Genomic DNA, 20,915 nt, shown 5'->3' on the forward strand with positions numbered 1-20,915 from the left:
TATCTATGATAGTAGTAAGTCATAGAACCATAGCCCTCAGTCTTGTCCTCACCTATCAATGATAGTAGTAAGTTATAGAACCATAGCCCTCAGTCTTGTCCTCACCTATCAATGATAGTAGTAAGTCATAGAACCATAGCCCTCAGTCTTGTCCTCACCTATCAATGATAGTAGTAAGTCATAGAACCATAGCCCTCAGTCTTGTCCTCACCTATCTATGATAGTAGTAAGTCATAGAACCATAGCCCTCAGTCTTGTCCTCACCTATCTATGATAGTAGTAAGTTATAGAACCATAGCCCTCAGTCTTGTCCTCACCTATCTATGATATCTATGATAGTAGTAAGTCATAGAACCATAGCCCTCAGTCTTGTCCTCACCTATCTATGATAGTAGTAAGTCATAGAACCATAGCCCTCAGTCTTGTCCTCACCTATCTATGATAGTAGTAAGTCATAGAACCATAGCCCTCAGTCTTGTCCTCACCTATCAATGATATCTATGATAGTAGTAAGTTATAGAACCATAGCCCTCAGTCTTGTCCTCACCTATCTATGATATCTATGATAGTAGTAAGTCATAGAACCATAGCTCTCAGTCTTGTCCTCACCTATCTATGATAGTAGTAAGTTATAGAACCATAGCCCTCAGTCTTGTCCTCACCTATCTATGATAGTAGTAAGTTATAGAACCATAGCCCTCAGTCTTGTCCTCACCTATCTATGATAGTAGTAAGTCATAGAACCGTAGCCCTCAGTCTTGTCCTCACCTATCTATGATAGTAGTAAGTTATAGAACCATAGCCCTCAGTCTTGTCCTCACCTATCTATGATAGTAGTAAGTTATAGAACCATAGCCCTCAGTCTTGTCCTCACCTATCTATGATAGTAGTAAGTTATAGAACCGTAGCCCTCAGTCTTGTCCTCAGCTATTTATCATAGTAGTAATTTTGAAAGATGAAAAAGCTAGGATACACCAAAGATACAACCAACTGGAAATCCATGAAAAAATGATGGCAGGAAAGCTATTACTTTATTAACTGCTAGGGTGGTATCAAGGTAGACCAATCTGTTTTGTAGTTATAGATATTTTACCCTGGGTCTTATCTTTACTTATCTCTGATAGAAATACATTACATAAGTGATTATGATGAACAATCGAACATTTTAACATTTATATATCTGACAACCCTATTTACACACTTCTCTTAAGTATAAAAAATCATCCCAACATCAAAACCTTGAAGTGAACACTAGATTTTGTAAGGACTAGATACATACAGGGTTAGATGTACCCTATTCTTTATACTTTTCTAAAATTTAAACACACTTGCATTCATTTAGGAATAATTAATTGCTCTGTTTGAAAATTCTATGTCAGTTTAATGACCATGTCTTATCCTTCCCATTTCAGAGGCACCGGGTGCTAATGTGTTGAAAATATGTAGAATGGATAAGTATGGAGGGTCATGTCGTGGGGATGAAGAAGTTTTTCTTCTCTGTGAAAAAGTTCAAAAAGGTATATATACATTGTAGTTACTTTATTTCACATTCCTTCATATTGATGTAGATCTTCCAATGAGAAAGCATGTGCTGTGTTCTATATTGATGTAGATCTTCCAATGAGAAAGCATGTGCCGTGTTCCATATTGATGTAGATCTTCTAATGAGAAAGCATGTGCTGTGTTCCATATTGATGTAGATCTTCCAATGAGAAAGCCTGTGCTGCGTTCCATGTTTCTCAACCTCAAACTTATGATTATCAATGTAAAGCTATATTAAGTGAAAAGGTCTCATGTAAGTCTGAGATGGTAATGTTTTGCCTCATCTCTCCAGGTATGCAGGGGAAGTAATTGATCAGTAGGTCTAATTTTAGAGTACTTTATTTATATGTATATGAATATGAATACCGCCTTTGTTTTGATTTGACTGTGGAATAACTGACTGTAAATGAACTCAACACATGGTGATAAGATAGAAAACATCCTAAATTTCCAAAAACAATATAGATTGTTACCAGGAACTATGAGTTTCAAAGAAATAAACATTGGAAGTCAATATTGACATGTCAAATAGCGTAATTACAATTTTATATATTCCCGCTTCTGTTATGAGTTGAAGTTGATCCTGGAGAATTTAGACATACAGCCTAGTGTATGGTCGACACATGAGACAGGGTTTTCAGTAAGAGAAAGCACCAGGTGAATTTCACTGCTTCACTTTAATAAAATCACCTGTTAAATTTTGAATTTTGTAATAAAACTTCAACGGAAAAAAATCTGAATTCAAATCTTAATATCTCATGTTGAGTTAAAAGTTATTGGAACCCCTGCAACTAAAAAAGTAGCTGAAAAATCTAATAGAAAGTGGCAAATATGAAAAGAAAGACCTACCTGTAATATTGACCATTGGACTGTAGCATCTGTGGTACCAATATCATCTGCAGTCTTATTTGCCAGTTATAGATGTGCTAAGATGCTTGATGGATTTTTGTGATACTTTCAAGAAATGATTATTTATCCCTACTTAACTAGTGGGTAGTAAATTGGAATCTCCTGGTCATTCCATAAGTCAGAATTCTGTCGCAATTATATTGGCTCCTAATGGATGGATTCATTTAAAATTTTGTGTGTAGTTTTATACAGATATGGCATATATTGTAAGCCATTTTGGATGCTGTCAGATAACAACTTCCTGTTTCATAGAACTTACCACTATATGGAATGATACAGAAAATTTTGTGACAAAAATCTTAGTTCCCAGTGAATGGATTGATTTAAAAATTGTTGTGTTGCTTCATATAGATGTTGTAAGTGATTTTGGTTGCTGTAGGATATCAACTTTCTGTACGAGTTGGGTATGCCTAGCATGACAATGTATGCAACTTCATAGAAGGTATACTCCTACAATGTAAGAGGTTGGAATTCCATTCCTCCATACCCCAACCTCTTACTTCCTAGTGCCATATTGCGTACCACTCGTTCTTTGGAATTGGCAGAATTGTAGTAAAACATTTACGGTTTAAAACATTTTATACAGTTTCTTTATCCTAACACTGGAGAAGGCGAATAAACTGAAGAAAAAACAAATGACCTACCTGATGAGAACATCCAGCAATCATGGAAATCCTTTGTAAGACAGTTTAAATGAACTTCACTAATGGCTTTCAGCAGTTTGAATGGGTACATTCAGTTAATAAAATTACAGATTTTAATTTGCGAAATGAAAATATTGAATTAACCAATGAATTGCCTTTACCAACTATAAGTTTGTTTTGTCAAAAATGTATTGTATTCTGTAAAATTAGTGACCCAATTCAAAATGGCTGGTCACTATGATAACTGCCTTCATTACAATAGTTTTCTAGGTAGTTAATAAGACTAGGATTTTTATCGCTTGATGATTTCCGGTGGTTTAAACTTCTTTTATGTAGTTAAAAGATTTAAAATATTTTAAAACGCATGTTTAGCTTATTCACATTTGCGATGGCTTTCAACATGTCAGATGCTAGAGGTAAGGATGGCACCAAGTCAGAAAATAGCTTGCCAGACAACCTCTTGCACTGCTGGAGTATGTAAGGTAATGCTTTTGAACACTTGAACTTGTATTTTAGATCATATAAAGTTTAGTGTTCCTTTAGTATTGACTTGGACCATTTACTTACATAGGTGATATGGGGTAGCCATTTTGTAACTTTTCTTAAAACACTTGATGGATTTTTATGAAACTTTTTTGAAGTGAAAATAAATGCATCATTTAAGTTTGTTTTTGACTGGAATCAATTTGGATTTTCTGCTAGTGTTATATTGACTTTGTCAGCAATCCTTTTTATTCTATTGTACATGTGCTTTTGAGATTTTTGGTCTGTATAAATTTTGGTTTCCTTTAGCTTTACTAAAAGTTATGTTTTGTGCATCTTGAATTAAACTTTGGTTTAAATAAGCATCAGGTTCATATTTAAAAATTCAATATCAAATGGAAGTTGTAGAAAGTATTTGTTTACGTATATGACTTAAGGATATGATAGGTGTTCTTTTGTGAGCTTTGCTTATGGTAATTCTGGAATCCCTATGAAAGTGAAAGCTTTACAGCCTTTTGTTTCAGCAATCAGTTAGTCTTGAATTTTCATATTTTCACTTCATTTCTGTATTTTGCCTATATAACACATGCAATATTAGAAAATATGTTGAAATACTTTATTTTACAAACAAACTTTTTCCTTCAGTAGAGGTAATATGAATTGGGAGCATTTCCAGGAACCTGTCTTCCTTTGACACTTGATATTGCTTGTTTGACAGATGTCCAATTTGCACTTCAGCAACAACATCCTTACATGTACATTCAATCTCCACTCTGTGATTTCAGATGATATCAGTGTACGGTTTGTAGAACAGGATGAAGATGGCAATGTTGTATGGGAAGCCTTTGGTAACTTTGGTCCATTTGATGTACATAGACAGGTAGAATCTTAGCTATTACAACTTCAATATCTACAAAAACTTTTACCAAGGCCAATATCCTATACTGTCCTATTAATTCTGAAATTGTTGCATTGGAAAGCAGAACAGTGTACTCAGTGCAATGTGCTTCATTTTTCCTGCTACTTTCAAAATTTTGACAATGAAAATAAATAAAAACATATTTTTAAAGTTTTTTTGTAAAAAAAAATATACGTACACGAGGATACTAAATTTTATTATCAATAATTACAAAGTGGTGTGGTTATATAGTGATAGGCATGTCCTTCCTGAATTCTGTCCATACATCCCTTCCTTATCCATTAATCCTCCTACACTACTGAATGCAGTTTTATGAAACTTTTATGCCACTGAGGACATTCACTCAACCTTAAACATCCTAAAGATTACATGTACATAGCACTTTTAAATATGACACGAATGGCTTTTATGTCAAAGAGACTATTGAATGACCCAACTAAGGTAATGACACTTTTAATCCCCAAACATTTTTCTTCTTTTTTTTTTTCGGTTCTGTACGTAATCTACAATTAAGATTTCTGTGTATATGGTCATTTTTGTGGGAGCAGGGGTATAGATTTGAGAGCATTGCACAATGTTTTTATATATTTTTTTTTAATTTTGAGAGTAAAATTATTGCCTGAATAATATAGATTTTTAGATTTCTTGATTTTGTCAGATCCTTAAATTTACTTCAATACTACCAACAGTTCAGATGTTCAAGAACATTAGATAAATCGTATGAACCAGTGATAGAAATTTTCCTTTTAATTCAAGTAATTTCATTGCTGTATCCACACTTTTTAATGATTTTCGCTTGGTTTCAGTATGCCATAGTTTTTAAGACACCAGCTTACAAGGATCCTACAATTGACCGAGCAGTGAATGTCCTTATTATGCTACAGAGGAAGTCAGATGGAGAGACAAGTGATCCAAAGTCTTTTACATACTATCCACAGAAAGATGGTTAGTCGTATTATACAATAGTTAATTAATACAGGAAACAAATCTGTGATTTTCCAATTACAATATAGCCCTCCTGAAACAACAGATGTTTATACTTAAAAATATAAATGGTTGTTTGAAGAGTATTATGTTATGACATGTTTGAAAAGTCTTTAGATCACAGCTGTAGTAAAACCGTGATAAACATATGACCAACATCATAGACATATGAATGTCTTTTTTCTGATCTCTTTTATATCACAATTATTTCAGAAGTCATAGATAAGTTTACCGATTTTTCCCACATCACAGTAGTGTACTGAATCCAATGATTGCACACAGGCTGCATCTTTTCATAAGCATTAAGAAACTTGTAATTTTAAAATCAAAGTAATTCACGTAGGTTCAGTTTTATTACTGTTTTACCATGGTTTTGCCATTTGTGTCATTTTTTACCATCCTAACCCTTCGGATAAAATTAAGAAATAAATCACAGAAACTCCATTTTTTATTGTTTTACCAAGGGCTGACCATTTATGCCGCATTATTTTACCCCAAGCGATAGTGATACATTTTTGTGTCCTATTATGGTAACGTTAGACCTGCCATATTTGTCCATATTTGGCTGTACACTTTAGGCTAGCAATGTCAGTTGAAATGGTCGCTAGTGAAACTTTGTATTTTTTATAATGAAGGAAAGGGCGAATTAAGTAGAACAATGTTAGACAAAGCAATAGTCATTTGCATTATAAGGTCACAGTGTTCACACATGGGCAGGTACAATGATTCATTCATTGACGATTGTTATTGTTTGGTTTCATACATGATGGTGCACATGACACATGGCAAGTGCTACAGAGTTTGAGTGTAGGTGAATATAAGGAATATAATGTAACTTTTCTAAAACAAAAGCATTTAATATGTTTATTAAATATGAATTTGATGTTCATTCACGCTACTGAAATGAATGAAAACAGCTGATATGTCCAAATGTTACGTGACTTTGTTTCCATGATTGAGATGGGCAGTAATTTACACGCTACTCATACAGCAATCTACCACAGTCGTCTCAAAGCCTGAACGTCATGTGCTAAATGGGCAGCACATGGTAAAACAATTAAAAAATGGAGTTTCCCTGAATTATTACAGTTCTAAAAAACTTAATCTAATAGTTGGTGTTTTATGCTTCCACTTTAAGGCTTAGAATACATTTTTGAAACTGAGAACTAACAATGGCATACAATGTATGTTGCGAGACTTTGTTTGGGTATAAACAAATTTTATCTAAAACCCTAATAGAAAATGCATAGCTTTTGTATTTTAAACTATAGTGGATCATAATGTAATTAAGAACAGCAGGTCATATTTGGTGGGTTTTAGACTCTTTGCAGCCTCATGTTTTGGTGAGTCAGAAATGAAAAACATAGACAAATGAACCAATTAGGTACCCCATGATTTAAGGTGACTACAGTTTGCTTTTAGTACTTTCACTATTTCCTCATTTACAGATGTATGATTTTTATAAAAATGATAATTATAAATTTTTACACAATTTTTAAATTTCCTCTGACTCAAAATCATGTATTTCAAATGATTTTGAATTATTCATTTTCAAATATATAATGGTTTTTAAAGCAAGGAAATTCAAATTAAATATTAGATATACCTGTTTTTATTGAGGATATATGTTTTACATAAACATGAAATTAGATATATTAAACTATGATACACAAATGTATATAGGAAAAACAAAGAAATGTAAAAAGTTAATTAATCAAATATAACAGCAGTTAATGTAAATATACTTTTATTGCATTGGCCAACACTAAACATTACATATTACACATTGTGTAATATTTACTTTATAAACTCCTAATGAATTTTGACTAACATACAAAAATGTATATATACATATACACTTGGCCATTTTTGTAATTGATGGAATTGCAGGCGTAAGCTTACAGCATATTATTTGGCTTTTTATGGTCACAATTTTAAGAGTCTCCAAAAATACACTTTTGAAACAAAGCAATTACTGTATGTTGCCAGACATTGTTAAGGTCTAAATAAATTGACAAATGTAATATAAAAAAATGTTTATTGGTTTGGACATTTTGTAGTTCAAACCTTGGGTCTAAGGTTTGATCCTGAGTGTTCATTGTATATTAAACTGAAAAAATTGACATTGCAACCATACTTCCTTGACTTTAATTAAGTGTTCTTTTATGTCTTATTTAGAAATTGATGAACTGTTGAAGCACAAAAGAAGTAAGAAAATGCCAAATTATCCTGGGAACTTTGGAGGCCCAGGAGGAGACCCTGGTAGGAGGTTTGTTAGTGGCAATGGACTTCAAGGTAACTTACTTTAGTCCCTTGTAAGTCTTCACATAAAGATCAGAAATATGATGACCAATTTTCAGTAATAGAAAAAATGCAATTTTTAACAGAAAAGGAAGTATTTTCACCAGACTTATTTGTATCATTTTGAGTAGAAATTGGAACAATTAGCATATTTTGAGACCTAGTTTATTTGCTTGTTGTGTGTTAAATATTTTAAATATACTAACAATGTATAACCATTAATCTTTTTTGTTTAATGAAAGTACTGTCTTATAGTAGTAAAACTTGTTTTAACATGAGTGTAGATAAGCACTGCTGTCATGAAATTGTCAATTAGACACCAAAGTAATAGAGGACAAGGTCCTGATAATGGTAATCTATAAAAAATTAACCTATGACCTTAGAACCATTGACATTTCGACAGGAAGTGATCTGTTGGGAAAATACTGATTTGAACTACTGAGCTTTACTTTGTTACCCAAATTTGAAAATGGCTGAGTAGCACTGTGATGCAAAAATATTGGACAACTCAGCCAGCAGACAAGTAGTTCCAACTGTACAAGGATGTAAGACATTACCTAGCTTATTATAAGTAATAAGTATGTACATATCTATCTATTGGGCCTCTCTAGCTTCTAACTTTGTCTTTCATGCTACACATGCCTAATTTTAAAATTAAATCCAATACAACAAAATTATACTGCTAGCCTTTATCAAAGACTGAATAACAAGATTTTACCAGCAAGATCTTACTAGCTCATCACTGTCACTGAAGATCAAGACCTTATCAGCTCATCACTGAAGAGCAAGATCTTACCAGCTCATCACTGAATAACAAAAATCTCACCAGCTCATCACTGAAGATCAAGAACTTACCAGCTCATCACTGAAGAGCAAGATCTTACTAGCTCATCACTGAAGAGCAAGATCTTACTAGCTCATCATTGAAGGTCAAGATCTTACTAGCTCATCATCAAAGATCAAGAACTTACTAGCTCATCATTGAAGGTCAAGATCTTACTAGCTCATCATTGAAGGTCAAGATCTTACTAGCTCATCATCAAAGATCAAGAACTTACTACCTCTTTACTGAAGATCAAGATCTTAACATTTCATCACTGAAATAGCAAGATCTTACCAGCTCATCACTGAAGATCAAGGACTTACCAGCTTATCACTGAAGAGCAGTTTCTGAAACAGCTGTGGTTTTATATATGGGGCAAATGCAACAGTGTTATAATGACAATAATAAGAATTATGATGTAGGAATTTTGAAGTAGCAGCTTACCTAAGAATTGTATTTGTATTTCACACACTGTTGAGAAGGCTTTAGTGTATTGATATTCACTTAAGGTTCATATATTATTATACCCCAACTAATTAGTGGGGGCTATATTGTAATCACCTTGTCTGTCATTCTGTCTGTAACACTTTTTTGTAACAGATTTATCAGCTTCTACTGGAGGGGATGCTAAGTTATTTGGTACATTCCTTTCTCGTAACGACTTGTACAGTGTCTCCTCTTGTCAGGTTTGTGGCTCATCCACTTCCTGTTTATTGTTCAACTTATCAATTTTTTAAGTGCTGCATAATTGAAATTTTTTATTAACATATTTCTAAGCTTCTACTGGAGGGAATGCTTAAATATTTGGTATATTGCTTTCCTGAAAAGTCTCCTTTTCATGTTAGTGGCATATCTTCTTTCTGTTTACCATTTAACTTAGTAGCTTTTTAGGTGCTGAGTAATGGAAAATTTGATAACAGATTTCTCAGCTTCTACTGGAGAGAATGTTTCGATGTTTGGGATATTGCTTCTGCATGATGTCTTGTACTTCATCTCCCTTTTCTCAGCTTTGACTGAAATGGTTTAGTGGGGGTATTCTTACCATGGCATAGTGTGCAACATCTTGTTTTTTTTCTAGCACTTGGAGAAAAATATAGTGGAATGCAGTAAAACTTTCTATTAAAAGAAGATTACTCTATTTTAACCAACTTATTCTATTGTACCTTTCATTTCTACTATCTTTCATGCTAGCAGGCTTCACATGAAAATCATTGCCCATTCCACTTATAAAGCAAACTTACATCAAAAGTAAAAATGTAAAAATGTATGTCATATTTATTCTGAAAATTCAATCTTGTAAATCAAGTGTACATTTTGTACACTCAGACATGATTTTTCCCCACTTATTAGCTGAATTCAGCTATTTCAAATCCAGATTTTACTGTTACGATTCTTCTTTTTTTTTACTGTATGTTTACATCAGATTTTGCCAATTTCTACTTTGTAGACCTCTTAAATCATGCCTGTACCCTATACTTAACATAAACATTTACAGATGTGTCCAGTAGTCTTTTTATCATTCAAGACAAACACAATTGATAACACTCTTCAATTATAAATTAATGGCAGTACCACTTGATTCTTAGTATTCTTATTAAACCTGAAAACAAGGGCAATACAAAATGTAACATCCCCAAACCATTTTTCACCTTGACCTTTGACTAGCAACTAGTTTCTAGATTCTAATGATGTAATGAAAGTATCACCACTGTCAGTGATTAATAAGATCATCTATGGTTATTAATTTAGGTATTCAGATGTGTATGTGATTAGAAGTTTTGGTGTAACCTTTTAAAACTTGATGTGGAGAAACCTTTAGAAAAGGCGTTCACTGGAATTTGATTTTTTTATCTTTTACAATTTATCCTTCCTTCTTGAGCTAATAAGTATCTATTTCATCAGAATCTTTCTGAAAAAAAAACAGCTATCTTGACTTCCATCATAGAACAAATTAGATTTGTTAAATGTAAAAATAGGTCCTCAATCAGTTCCTTATTTCATTTTCATAACAACTTGTAAGACGACATTTTAGCTGTAATGTGTTTTGTATCTGAAATGAACAAATGTTTTGAATTTTCATATTGTTCCTTTATTGGTTTAAAATATTTCAAATATAATATCTAATGTATAAGAATTACCCGTTGAGTTTGCTATCAAAAGTTTTGGTTTGACTTCCTTCTTTCAAAAACTTGACTAAAAATAAATCTGAAGTCAATATTCCGAGATTTTTTGAAGGAATATACAAAAGGCAATGTATTATGTTGGCAAATGTTTATATCTAGAGTCTGATGAAAATGTTCAAGACATTAAGGCAAATGTTTGCCTATTTGAAAAGAGTCATCTGTAATATCAGTATTAGAGGCATAGTCATGCAAAGGTGTGTAATTTGTGAGCGGGTTAAGGAGATCTTTGTTGGACTAAAAAGCAAAAAAGAATATTTTTTGTGTGAATTATTTCCTGTGCTGTGTTTTATCATCACATTGAGATGAATTATGATGATCACAAAATTATATAATAGGGTTTCCAAAAATAGCAGTTAAAATGGAAAATTATGTTCTAAATATAGAAACAGAATACTCCTTAGTCAAGAGGAAATTTCTAAACTTAAAATCAAGTGTAATTGCCAAATTTAACAACTGAATTTCATGATTAAGTTGCATAGAAGGAAAATCCTTGCTTTCCAAAAAAAAAGCATTTATAATTCTGTTTTACCACATGATTGTATTATTATTGCTAATATCTTCTGTGAATCTACATAGTACTTGAGTAAGTAATATTACATCAGGAAACTATTTTTATTTTATAACATGACTCCATGGGGAGGAAAGTTGAGACCAAATTGTACTGCATCTTATACATGTATTACCAACCAAAAAATCTAGGATACAATTTTATTTTCTTTAAATAGAGTTCCATTCACACCCCAAATAGTCATTTACTGGTGATAGATATTGAAGTCGAAAGTGCTCATTTTTAATAATAAGTTCATCATTTTGTGGTTTTCTGTGTCTACATGATGAAGAATTTGTTCCTATGGGGAAGCTGCACTTACTGATTACAAATTTGTACATGTTTCTTTTTAGTAGTTTGTGTTTCAGTTAAACCTCAAATTGATTTATGAAATATAAAATTTCATTTAAGAATGTAGAACTTTGATGAAACCAGTCCAAAAATCCCATATTCTATGAAAAAAAAAATGTTATTTTGACAAAACCCACCTCTTAAAATTCCTTCACCATATTCTATAGTCCTGTTTTGTTTCCAAGAATTCTGAAATGGGCAGCCTTCACAACTTTTACCTGTTTCATCATTTTTAGTCAACGTAAGAGTGGTTTTGGGAAGTTTTATTCAAGTTTTAAAAAAAACTTTCTAAATTAACAATATGTGAGCATGTGATACATGTTTCTGGTAGCTGTATCCAGTATCTGGAGTGGGAATAGTGTATATTTGGCAAAGCACATTCAACGAAAATCTAAGGCTCTAATACCACTGAGACAGCAAGACAGAGAAATATCGAACTCTTGATTTCCTAGTCTAACATTTTCTGGCAGTGTTCTATTCTTTTTCTCACTTTGAAGTAATAAATGGTTTATTGTGACATCACAGATGAAGATTTGCCTGAAGGAAATCTCTGATTTCTAAAGCACCCATTTGAGGATATGGCTTTAGCATGATGACTTGCACCATGTCTCCCCTTTCCCAGCTTTCTAGTACATCTGCTTTCTGTTTACCAAGCGACTTAGAATTTTTACATGTGTGGTATTGGAAAATTTACTGCCGCAGATGTCTCGGCACCCATTAGAAGAAATCATTTTTTTGTTTTGTAGGTTAAGCATAATGACTTGTACTGTGTCTCCCCTTTCCAGCTTTCTAGGTCATCTACTTCCAGTTTTCCAGAGACTTAGAATTTTTATATGTGTGGTATTGGGAAATTTCTCTTCACACATTTTTCCAGCACCCATTGGATGTTTGGTGATATAGTGATAAGATGAACTTTTAAGATATCTAGATTTTTACAGATTGCAGCTTTGTATGAGGAAGGTGAAACCTTAAACACTCCTGAAGAAACAGATCAAACACCTAAGTCCTTTCATAATTGTCAGCACTGTTATTATTATCTTTCAAAATGGTAAAATTTGTTATGATATACAGTCTTTATTGTCCTTATGCATTCTCCTATTGTCATGGTCTGAAATATGTATGGGGCAAATGCCCAGCTTAAGTTAGGAATACAACTTTATTTGACCAATTAAGGGCTCTTGAGAAGCAAGTACAGCACAGCAGTGATTAAAAGACATATATTTAACAAAATGGTAACAATATTATCGCAGTCATTCAAAATCTAGCTATTAAATATGATCCTATGTAATAAAGCTAAATAACTTATATGGTGTTCCTTTATACTGACTCCAGGAGGAACATGTGATTAATGATATCCCTGTCTTCACAATTCAATCAATGTCCAAAACATTTTTTTGGAAAACTGACAGGGATTAAAAATTGTTATTGGATTCACAGATCAGGTTGTATAGTTGTTTTCTATCATTTTTGAAGTAAGTGCAGTTATCAAAAAGATGAATTTCATCATCAACTTCATGTTTATTGTATCTATCACAAATTAAATTAAGATTTTTATAGGTCGTGGATATCTACCAGGAACTGTGTGTTGTCATGGTCTGAAATGACTTCGGGACATATTGTTAGGTACTGATAAGCTGATTATGTCATTTTCATGAACATTCTGGTGCCATGATTTGACCATCCCTATTTTGGAAAAAGCTAAGATTCAATTTGTATTTAATCATCGAAACTAGCTAATGTTTCCTAGATTGGTGTGGTTCTCATTTGTGTTTAATTAGTGTGCAAAAATAAAGTTGCCATGATGCTGATTTTAAGCTCCTGATTTTACATAACAAACCAGATATTGAGGGTTTTTCTGGCCAAAAGTTAATTGAACCTAGTTGATAAATACAACCATTAACACTCCCAAAGGGAGCATATCATTTAATTTATTCAAAATTTCTGTTATTAGCTGTTAAGCCACTGAGGACATTCACTCAATATTAAACACTTCAAAGATTGCATGTACATAGCAGTTTTGAATATAACAAGAATGGATTTTGATAATACGTCAAAGAGACAATGACCTAGAATTTCATTGACACTTTTAATCCCCAAAAACTGTCCTGTTTTTTTTTTTTTTTGTTTTTTTTTGTTCTTTACCTAGCCTACAATTATGATTTCAGATCATTTTTGGTGTGGGGTATAGATTAAGTGAGCATTGCTCACAGTTTTTCTTGTTTCTAAATAGCCTTTATTCCATAATCTGAGATATTAAGAAAGATAAAATTTCAGAAATCATTTTTTTTTTTGCATTACAACATGTGTTATATAGGTGCAATACCATATTTGGCATGAGTTTTACTCTTATCTTTCTTTACATAAGATTTATGTTGTTGACAACATTGTTCTTTTCTATCAAGTGGTAGAGATTTATTTCTGCCAAGTCACTGAAATCATTTTCAGTCTGTTTGCTCACTCAGTACAAATTTGTTCTAGAATTCTCAATTCCCATCACCTGGCCCAGATGAATTTGTTTTTATCATGGAAAGTTATCTTTTAAGTTATTACATGTATTAGCTTGCTCTTTCCTTTTGACCAATAGAAAAAAATGATTTTTTAAAACAATTTATTAAGTACTGAAATCAGACATTGATTATGAGATGGTTAATTTTCTTTTGCAGTTAATGCTAGAAACCATTTTTTTTTTTTTTTTTTTTTTTTTTTTTTGTAAAGAGTAATCAAGGGAACCAAAATTCTAGTGGAAATCAAAAGAATGTTATCCATAAAAAATCATATGAAATTTATGGGAGGGGGTTAGAATCAAATAAGGACTGCAATTCATGGTGCTAATATTTTGGATAACCTATTGGTCCTATGCTCCTCGGGTGAAAATCTAAAGTGAAGATACAAAAAATATTCTAAAACACCCACCCATTCAAAAACTTTTCTCTGGTTAGATGTGTCACTGTCACAAAATAGATATAAGTTTATTTATGATGTTGCATCTGTAAACAGCATGGGTTACTATCAAGTCAATTAATTAACTTTTGAGATATGTAGACTTCATAAATTTTAAATTTTTATTCCACTTGACATTTTCTTTACTAAATCTTTGTGACTATAGTAAAGTTTGTTTTATCATATTTCTAGTAAAAAAATTCTATTTATTATCAAACTTCCTTCTTGTGATGTACCTTTATTATCTTTATCTAACAGTTTTGGTAACTTATGCCATCTTGTTATAATAAGCAATACTATCACATGTGGTGGGAAATCACACATCAGTACAGTTGTATTGAACAAAAAATAGGGGAAAATGTAAAGGGAAGAGTTTTGTAAATTACAATGTTGTTAATGTCATTAACTGTATCCCTTTTCAAATATCAACAGAAGGGTAGTTTTTCTGTGTAGATGTTATTTCTGTTTTTCTTCCTTTGTTTAATTTAGGTAGTTTACGGATTAAGGTTATATATCTAAGGAAAAGCTTTAAAAAAATTCATTTATATTCATTGCTAAGATAGTGCTCTGTGGTAAGATTGAAAATATAATCTCTGAATTTCTTGCATATTTGTTTAACACTTTTGTTTTTAAAAAAATTGTATCTGAAAGACTCAGTTAATTGCTTGATGTGTAAAACATTGAGTTCACAACTAATTGGCCATTGTAAGTGTTTTGATGGTCTGTAAAATAATTGATGTATCAACAAAGATATGTTACTCTCTGTTTCCAGTTATATTGTATGAATATTGCTTTATACGTGATAATACTCCCACAAACAAAGTTTGGAGTATAAAGGATCACATTTTCTGTCTTTTTCACCTAAATGGAGCAAATTTGGATTTCACATAATTTTATAGGAAAGTTAGGAATTATTGGTTAATGTGTATGAACAAGGATAATGCAGTGTTATTGGATGCCTGCTAAGGGAAATAATCCAATTTAAAGATTTTAGATGTTAAAAAAATCCTTCTAAGCCACCAGATGGATTTTAATGAAATTTTAAAGGAAATTTTAGTATCGTATTTAGATATGCAAGAAGCTTAAAAGACAATCCTTTTCAATATTTTACATTTTAAAAACTGGGTTAAAGCAACTTCTCCCTCACTGCTCTGGATTTTGAATAATTTTGTAGGAAAGATAGGCATCATGTGTAGATGTGCATTAGGCATGATAAATATTATTTAATGCTTTCAAAGAAGGACAATCTACCTTAGGGCTATACATGAAAAAAAAACAAGATGAACATATCTCAGATGATTTTGATAAAGTTTCATATGAAGAATAGGCTTTATATAGCAATATGTATATAATGAGATAATTTTTGTCAGGACTAAGAAAGGAAAAATTATCTAACAAAGGTTTAGCATGATTTAAGTCCATTTGAAGCATTATTATACCCAACCCCATCCCTGTACTTGAAAAGCGGAGGTGTATAATGATCATGATATCTGTCATTTCACCTTTTCATCTGTTTCCAGTTTTAATTCCCAACTCTTATGAACGTGCTATATAGAATTTGATGGAAGTTCTATAATTTCTTCATTACATGATGCCATTGTGCACCTCTTATTTCTTTTTCTATCTGAATGATTTTTGTGGTTTTTTGATGCAATTGTTCTTGGTCAACCAAGGAGGGGCATCTTCTGATGAAATTTGATGAAACTTTCACAAATTCTTTATTACATGATGGCATTGTGCACCTTCTAATTTGTTTTTCTATCTGAATGATTTACAGGTTTTCTGTATGATTTCTGTAGAGGGTAGAGGGGAGTATTACCAAGTGAGCTTTGCTCACAGTATTTCTAGTTCTAGAAACTAATTAACTTCCTGAATTTACCTCAAAATATGATGAACTGGTGATGCAAGAGTTAGTGCCACTGTACATATTGCAGGTCTTTTATTTTAGCTCTGTCATTGTTTATATTGCATTGCTGATAATATGTTTTAGAAATGGGAATTGTTATCAAAATTTCATTTCATTTGGTCCTAATACAATAACTACCAAAATATTACATCAATCAGCATAGTCTGGACTTGTGTAAATCGTCTATGTAGAATTTGTTCTCTCAGTTCTGTAAGAAGACAGATGATTATTAAATTCAATTTTGCTTACAGTACAAGCAAGGTCTTTTTCCATAGTACATGGACAAGCTTAAGTCATACTGTTTTGTCCCATAAACTGTGAGCCGTAATACAGGAATTAGCTGAAGTTATTGTCCTCATTTGCCTACAGAAAAAAGTGAAAGGGAAACTTTGTTTTCTTTGATGATGTTATGGTTATGTCACACCCTAATTATATGACATGCCTTAAACAACACTTCTAAGATTAATGTTTAATTCAGTACTTGATTGATGTCAATACATAAAAATCATAAAAGGAATTTACCTATGTCCTAGATATTCTCTGCAAGAGGTATAGGGTTTAAAACGGTGGTTTTTATTTCTTAGTCAGCTAAGTTGATATACTTGAACTTAAATACATTGCCCTTTGTCATGCCTTAAGTAAATTGATTAAAGCCCTAAGTCTATTGATTTTATATTTATAGTAACACATATATAGTATAGAATATAAAGTCATTATCAAACCCTTGTCGTAAAAAAAGATGTAATACTGACATATCTCTGTCATATGACAAGGAGTTTTTTTATCTTTTGTGTGGGGATAGGATAATTATCATGAGGTTTTCTCAGATATAAGATTTTGTGGTTTCTTATCTATTAAGATGATGAGTTTACTTCGCTTTGGTTATTTTCGGTAAATTAACTTTTTTCTTGGTATTTAATAACTCACTAAGTTTATCTTTTTTAACAGCATACTTTTGTTATGTGTGTTTGTTTATATGTGTAAAGGCTTAAGGTTAATAAAATTGTAAACCATTGACATAAAATGGATCAAAGTAAACATTCTTAAGGTTAATCAAGGTAAAACTCAGGTGTGTTGACAATATTCACGATAGCGAATCACTTCCTTGTTAAAAATGTCATACTTAGACAAATACGGGAAATTACCCAATGACTTGTGTCGTCCATATTTGAATCACTATAGTGAATGAGAATGTTTTTGTTGTGCATTGTAGAACAAATTTACTTGGAATTGTGCCATGTGTACAATTGAAAATTATGTCAAAAAGAACTAAGGAATTTATGTCAGAGTGAATTCATCGTAAAAAATTGATTTTAACTTTGTATATTTGCAGCAAATAGTCCGTTTAGTCATCCAAGTCAAGGAGGAAATTTACCAATCACTGTGACACAGGACAGTATGGGTAAGAATTTTTATTATTTAATTTTGACAGTAGAGTTTCTTTTGATATTGCTGCACAGATACATCTTTTGTTTTAGGTACAAATGTATTAGGAAAGTTTTTTAAGCTTTCTAGATAACAATGTCAAGTAAGATTCTTTTCTTGTAAAGATAAAAGCAATTATAAAATAGGAGCTGATTGGTCTCCTGTTTGATTTGTGTCAGATCTGCTTGCACAAAATCATTTGGTAAGTCTTCAAATAGCAAAGTGATTGCAGGTGACCAGGTGGTTTTCTTCTTCAAATCTCCAGCCCAAGGTGAATCATGGTAGATTTTACCAATGTTTTTATAAGTTGTATTGCCATTACAGTATTTTCCATTCTATCAACTACATGTATCTCTGTATCAAGCCTTGCTTAGTTGGTTCACCATATAAAGAAACACTAAATGTACTCAAGCTAGAAATGGAAGGAATTTTTGGAAGGGGCTTAGGAATATTTTTCAAAATTATAGCTTTCAAAATGCCATTTAAACTTTTTTGCACTTATAAATTCAATAAGATTGAAGCTATTATACTTAGCAGCTCAAGTTATTGCATAAATTTCCATTTATATGGCTACATTTATTTATTGTTATGTAATAGATAGTAAACATATTTTAACACTATAAAAGAAACAATATCTCCAATGTAATGATGTAAACATTTCAGAATCGAGATCTCACTTCTATTCATCTTCCAGTTCATTTCAAGTACATGTATTTGGATCATTAAAATCCTTTCTGCACACTTTCTATGTATCTTTACACAGTTTTAAGGTATGATTACACTATAATGAGATACATTTTATAGGACAATGATTGTCTAATGATTGGCTATTCCCTACTGTTTATTATATACCTGTCTGTATTCTGATACATTTGTAGAAAACCACCTTATTTAGGGAATGTGAAAGTTTACGGGAATTTGAGCGAAGTCTAAAAGATCCATAACAAATCATATGAGACTTGTGTAACAAAACAAAAGTGCTTGAATACATACTACAGTATGACATTGTTAGAATTACTATGACTATGTCATACTTTTTCAATTAACCAATAAAAAAATTAATTTTTTTCCTGGTGTATATGTACTTGAAAATAAATTTTATAATACATTATGTTTTAAATAGCTCTCTTATTTCCAGGAAACCAAATTTCCTTTTTTGATAGATAATATTGTTAAAATTAAAGGTTTATGATATTCTTTGAGATATTTTTGCCTTTGAAAGAAAATTTAGTACAAACCTCTCAAAGTATTGTATGTAGAGGTATATATCCTATCAATCAGTAGTGGATTTTGTACTGTAAGATATTGTCCAATTTTTCAGGATATTCCCTACTTCCAACAAACATAAATTGCATAAAAAGGTATCCTTGTCATTGAACACTTCATTTGGTAGTGAGTTTTCAAAGTAGAAAGGAGTAATATTTATTATTATATATTAGTATATTAGGCTTGCTTAGAAAAAAAAGTGGAGATATGTCAGATAATGAGAATATAAGTTTTGGGTTAATTTACCTTAACAGGTGGGAATTATAATTTTCATAAAAATTGTTCTGGTATTATCTCCTGTCAAGGTTTATGAAACATTGAAATTGCAGTCTTGTCAAGTAGACCGAACTATTTTTATGTTTCAAATTTTTGTCAGTCCACTCTAAAATAACCTAGTCATGGTTTAGCTATTCTCCAAAGCTCTGGATCCATAATTTTCATAGCCATTTAATATTTTACACCTTGATTATTATAAATTTGTTTTACTTACAGATACAACACCCATATCTCATGCACCACAACAGACACCACAGATGGTACGACCATCTCAACCAAGACGAATGGCTGTTAGTAGGCCCCGACAACACACACCAAGTACAAGTGATTTAATGACAGATGGTGAGGGTCCAATTCCAAGTACATTTCAGCCAGATTTGTTTGTACCCCAGCAAAATATGATGTTCCAAGACAATAAGCAGAATTTTTTTAATGACCCCAACATGTTCGCTTTTCACCAGTTTGCTACTGGCAACCAACACATACCGTTTCAACAGCTACAGCCAAGAGGATCGTCCCTCACCCCAAGGGGCACAGTGATAAGGACTGGCCCGGCAATGCATGGTGATGAAAGAAGAGGATATGATGAAATAGACTGTGTACCCATGAAACAAATGGGAGGAGTATGCTTTCCTCCATCTGAACCTCAATTTGGACATCAAGGGTTCTACAAATCACCCTCAGATTCTGTGTTATGCAAAAAACAAATGGAAGTTGGTGACAGTGACCTTGACAGAATTATGCCAGAATTTGATATTGGTGACACTACAATGTCTAATGATGGATCAAAACAAATTAAAACTGAGGATTATGGGATTGATATATTTGAAAAAGAGGAAGAATCAGAAACAAATGACACAGCAGATACAATGGATGAAGATGAAATGACACCAAGTGAACTGATTTCTCCAAAACAGGAGAAGATTATTACTACAAAGAATGAACAGAGAGAGTGCAGTGGTAAGTCCTACTGAATAGAGTTCTTCTACTCGAAACTGCTGTTATCATAAAAGTATGTTTGAAAATTTTTTTTATTTTTTTTTTTTTTTCAGGATATTAATTTAAAAAGGTTTAGTGTTAGATCATAAAAATGTAATAAGTTTGAAAATGAAATTATGACTAAAGTATTAGGTTTTTATCATACAATCTGTATTTGCTTCTTTCTTTTTCATGGAAATATTGCTCATCATCTTTTCATAGATTCCAAATGTTTACTAAACTATATTTACTCAACTCTGTTCATATTTGGTTTATTGTAGGAAAGTTGTAAAACTCTAATAGATAAATGTTTCAACTATATGTAGTTTTATTTTCTACCATCTATCATGCATGTATTCAGTATTCACATTTCTTATGTATTTTTATTAGCAAATGTAAAATCAATTCTAAATTTAAATGCTATTACTTCAGCACCAA

At 31.9% G+C, this 20,915-nt stretch overlaps 1 protein-coding gene across 2 annotated transcripts in view; it reads left to right on the forward strand.

Annotated features, from left to right (window-relative positions):
* The window catches only part of LOC148618795 (nuclear factor NF-kappa-B p105 subunit-like), a 56,148-nt gene that overhangs the window by 26,034 nt on the left and 9,199 nt on the right, over window positions 1-20,915 (forward strand). For both annotated transcript variants that reach the window (XM_088578002.1, XM_088578001.1), the window contains exons 7-12: window positions 1,413-1,517; window positions 4,364-4,458; window positions 5,304-5,442; window positions 7,660-7,776; window positions 17,866-17,934; window positions 19,716-20,459. In XM_088578002.1, the coding sequence (XP_088434128.1) occupies window positions 1,413-1,517; window positions 4,364-4,458; window positions 5,304-5,442; window positions 7,660-7,776; window positions 17,866-17,934; window positions 19,716-20,459 (1,269 nt within the window). The remainder of the gene's footprint in view (window positions 1-1,412; window positions 1,518-4,363; window positions 4,459-5,303; window positions 5,443-7,659; window positions 7,777-17,865; window positions 17,935-19,715; window positions 20,460-20,915) is intronic.

The sequence above is a fragment of the Perna viridis genome, chromosome 4 (genome assembly GCF_037379345.1).
Source record: "Perna viridis isolate PV_CMFRI_1.1 ecotype Kerala chromosome 4, ASM3737934v1, whole genome shotgun sequence".
NCBI classification, from domain to species: domain Eukaryota; kingdom Metazoa; phylum Mollusca; class Bivalvia; order Mytilida; family Mytilidae; genus Perna; species Perna viridis.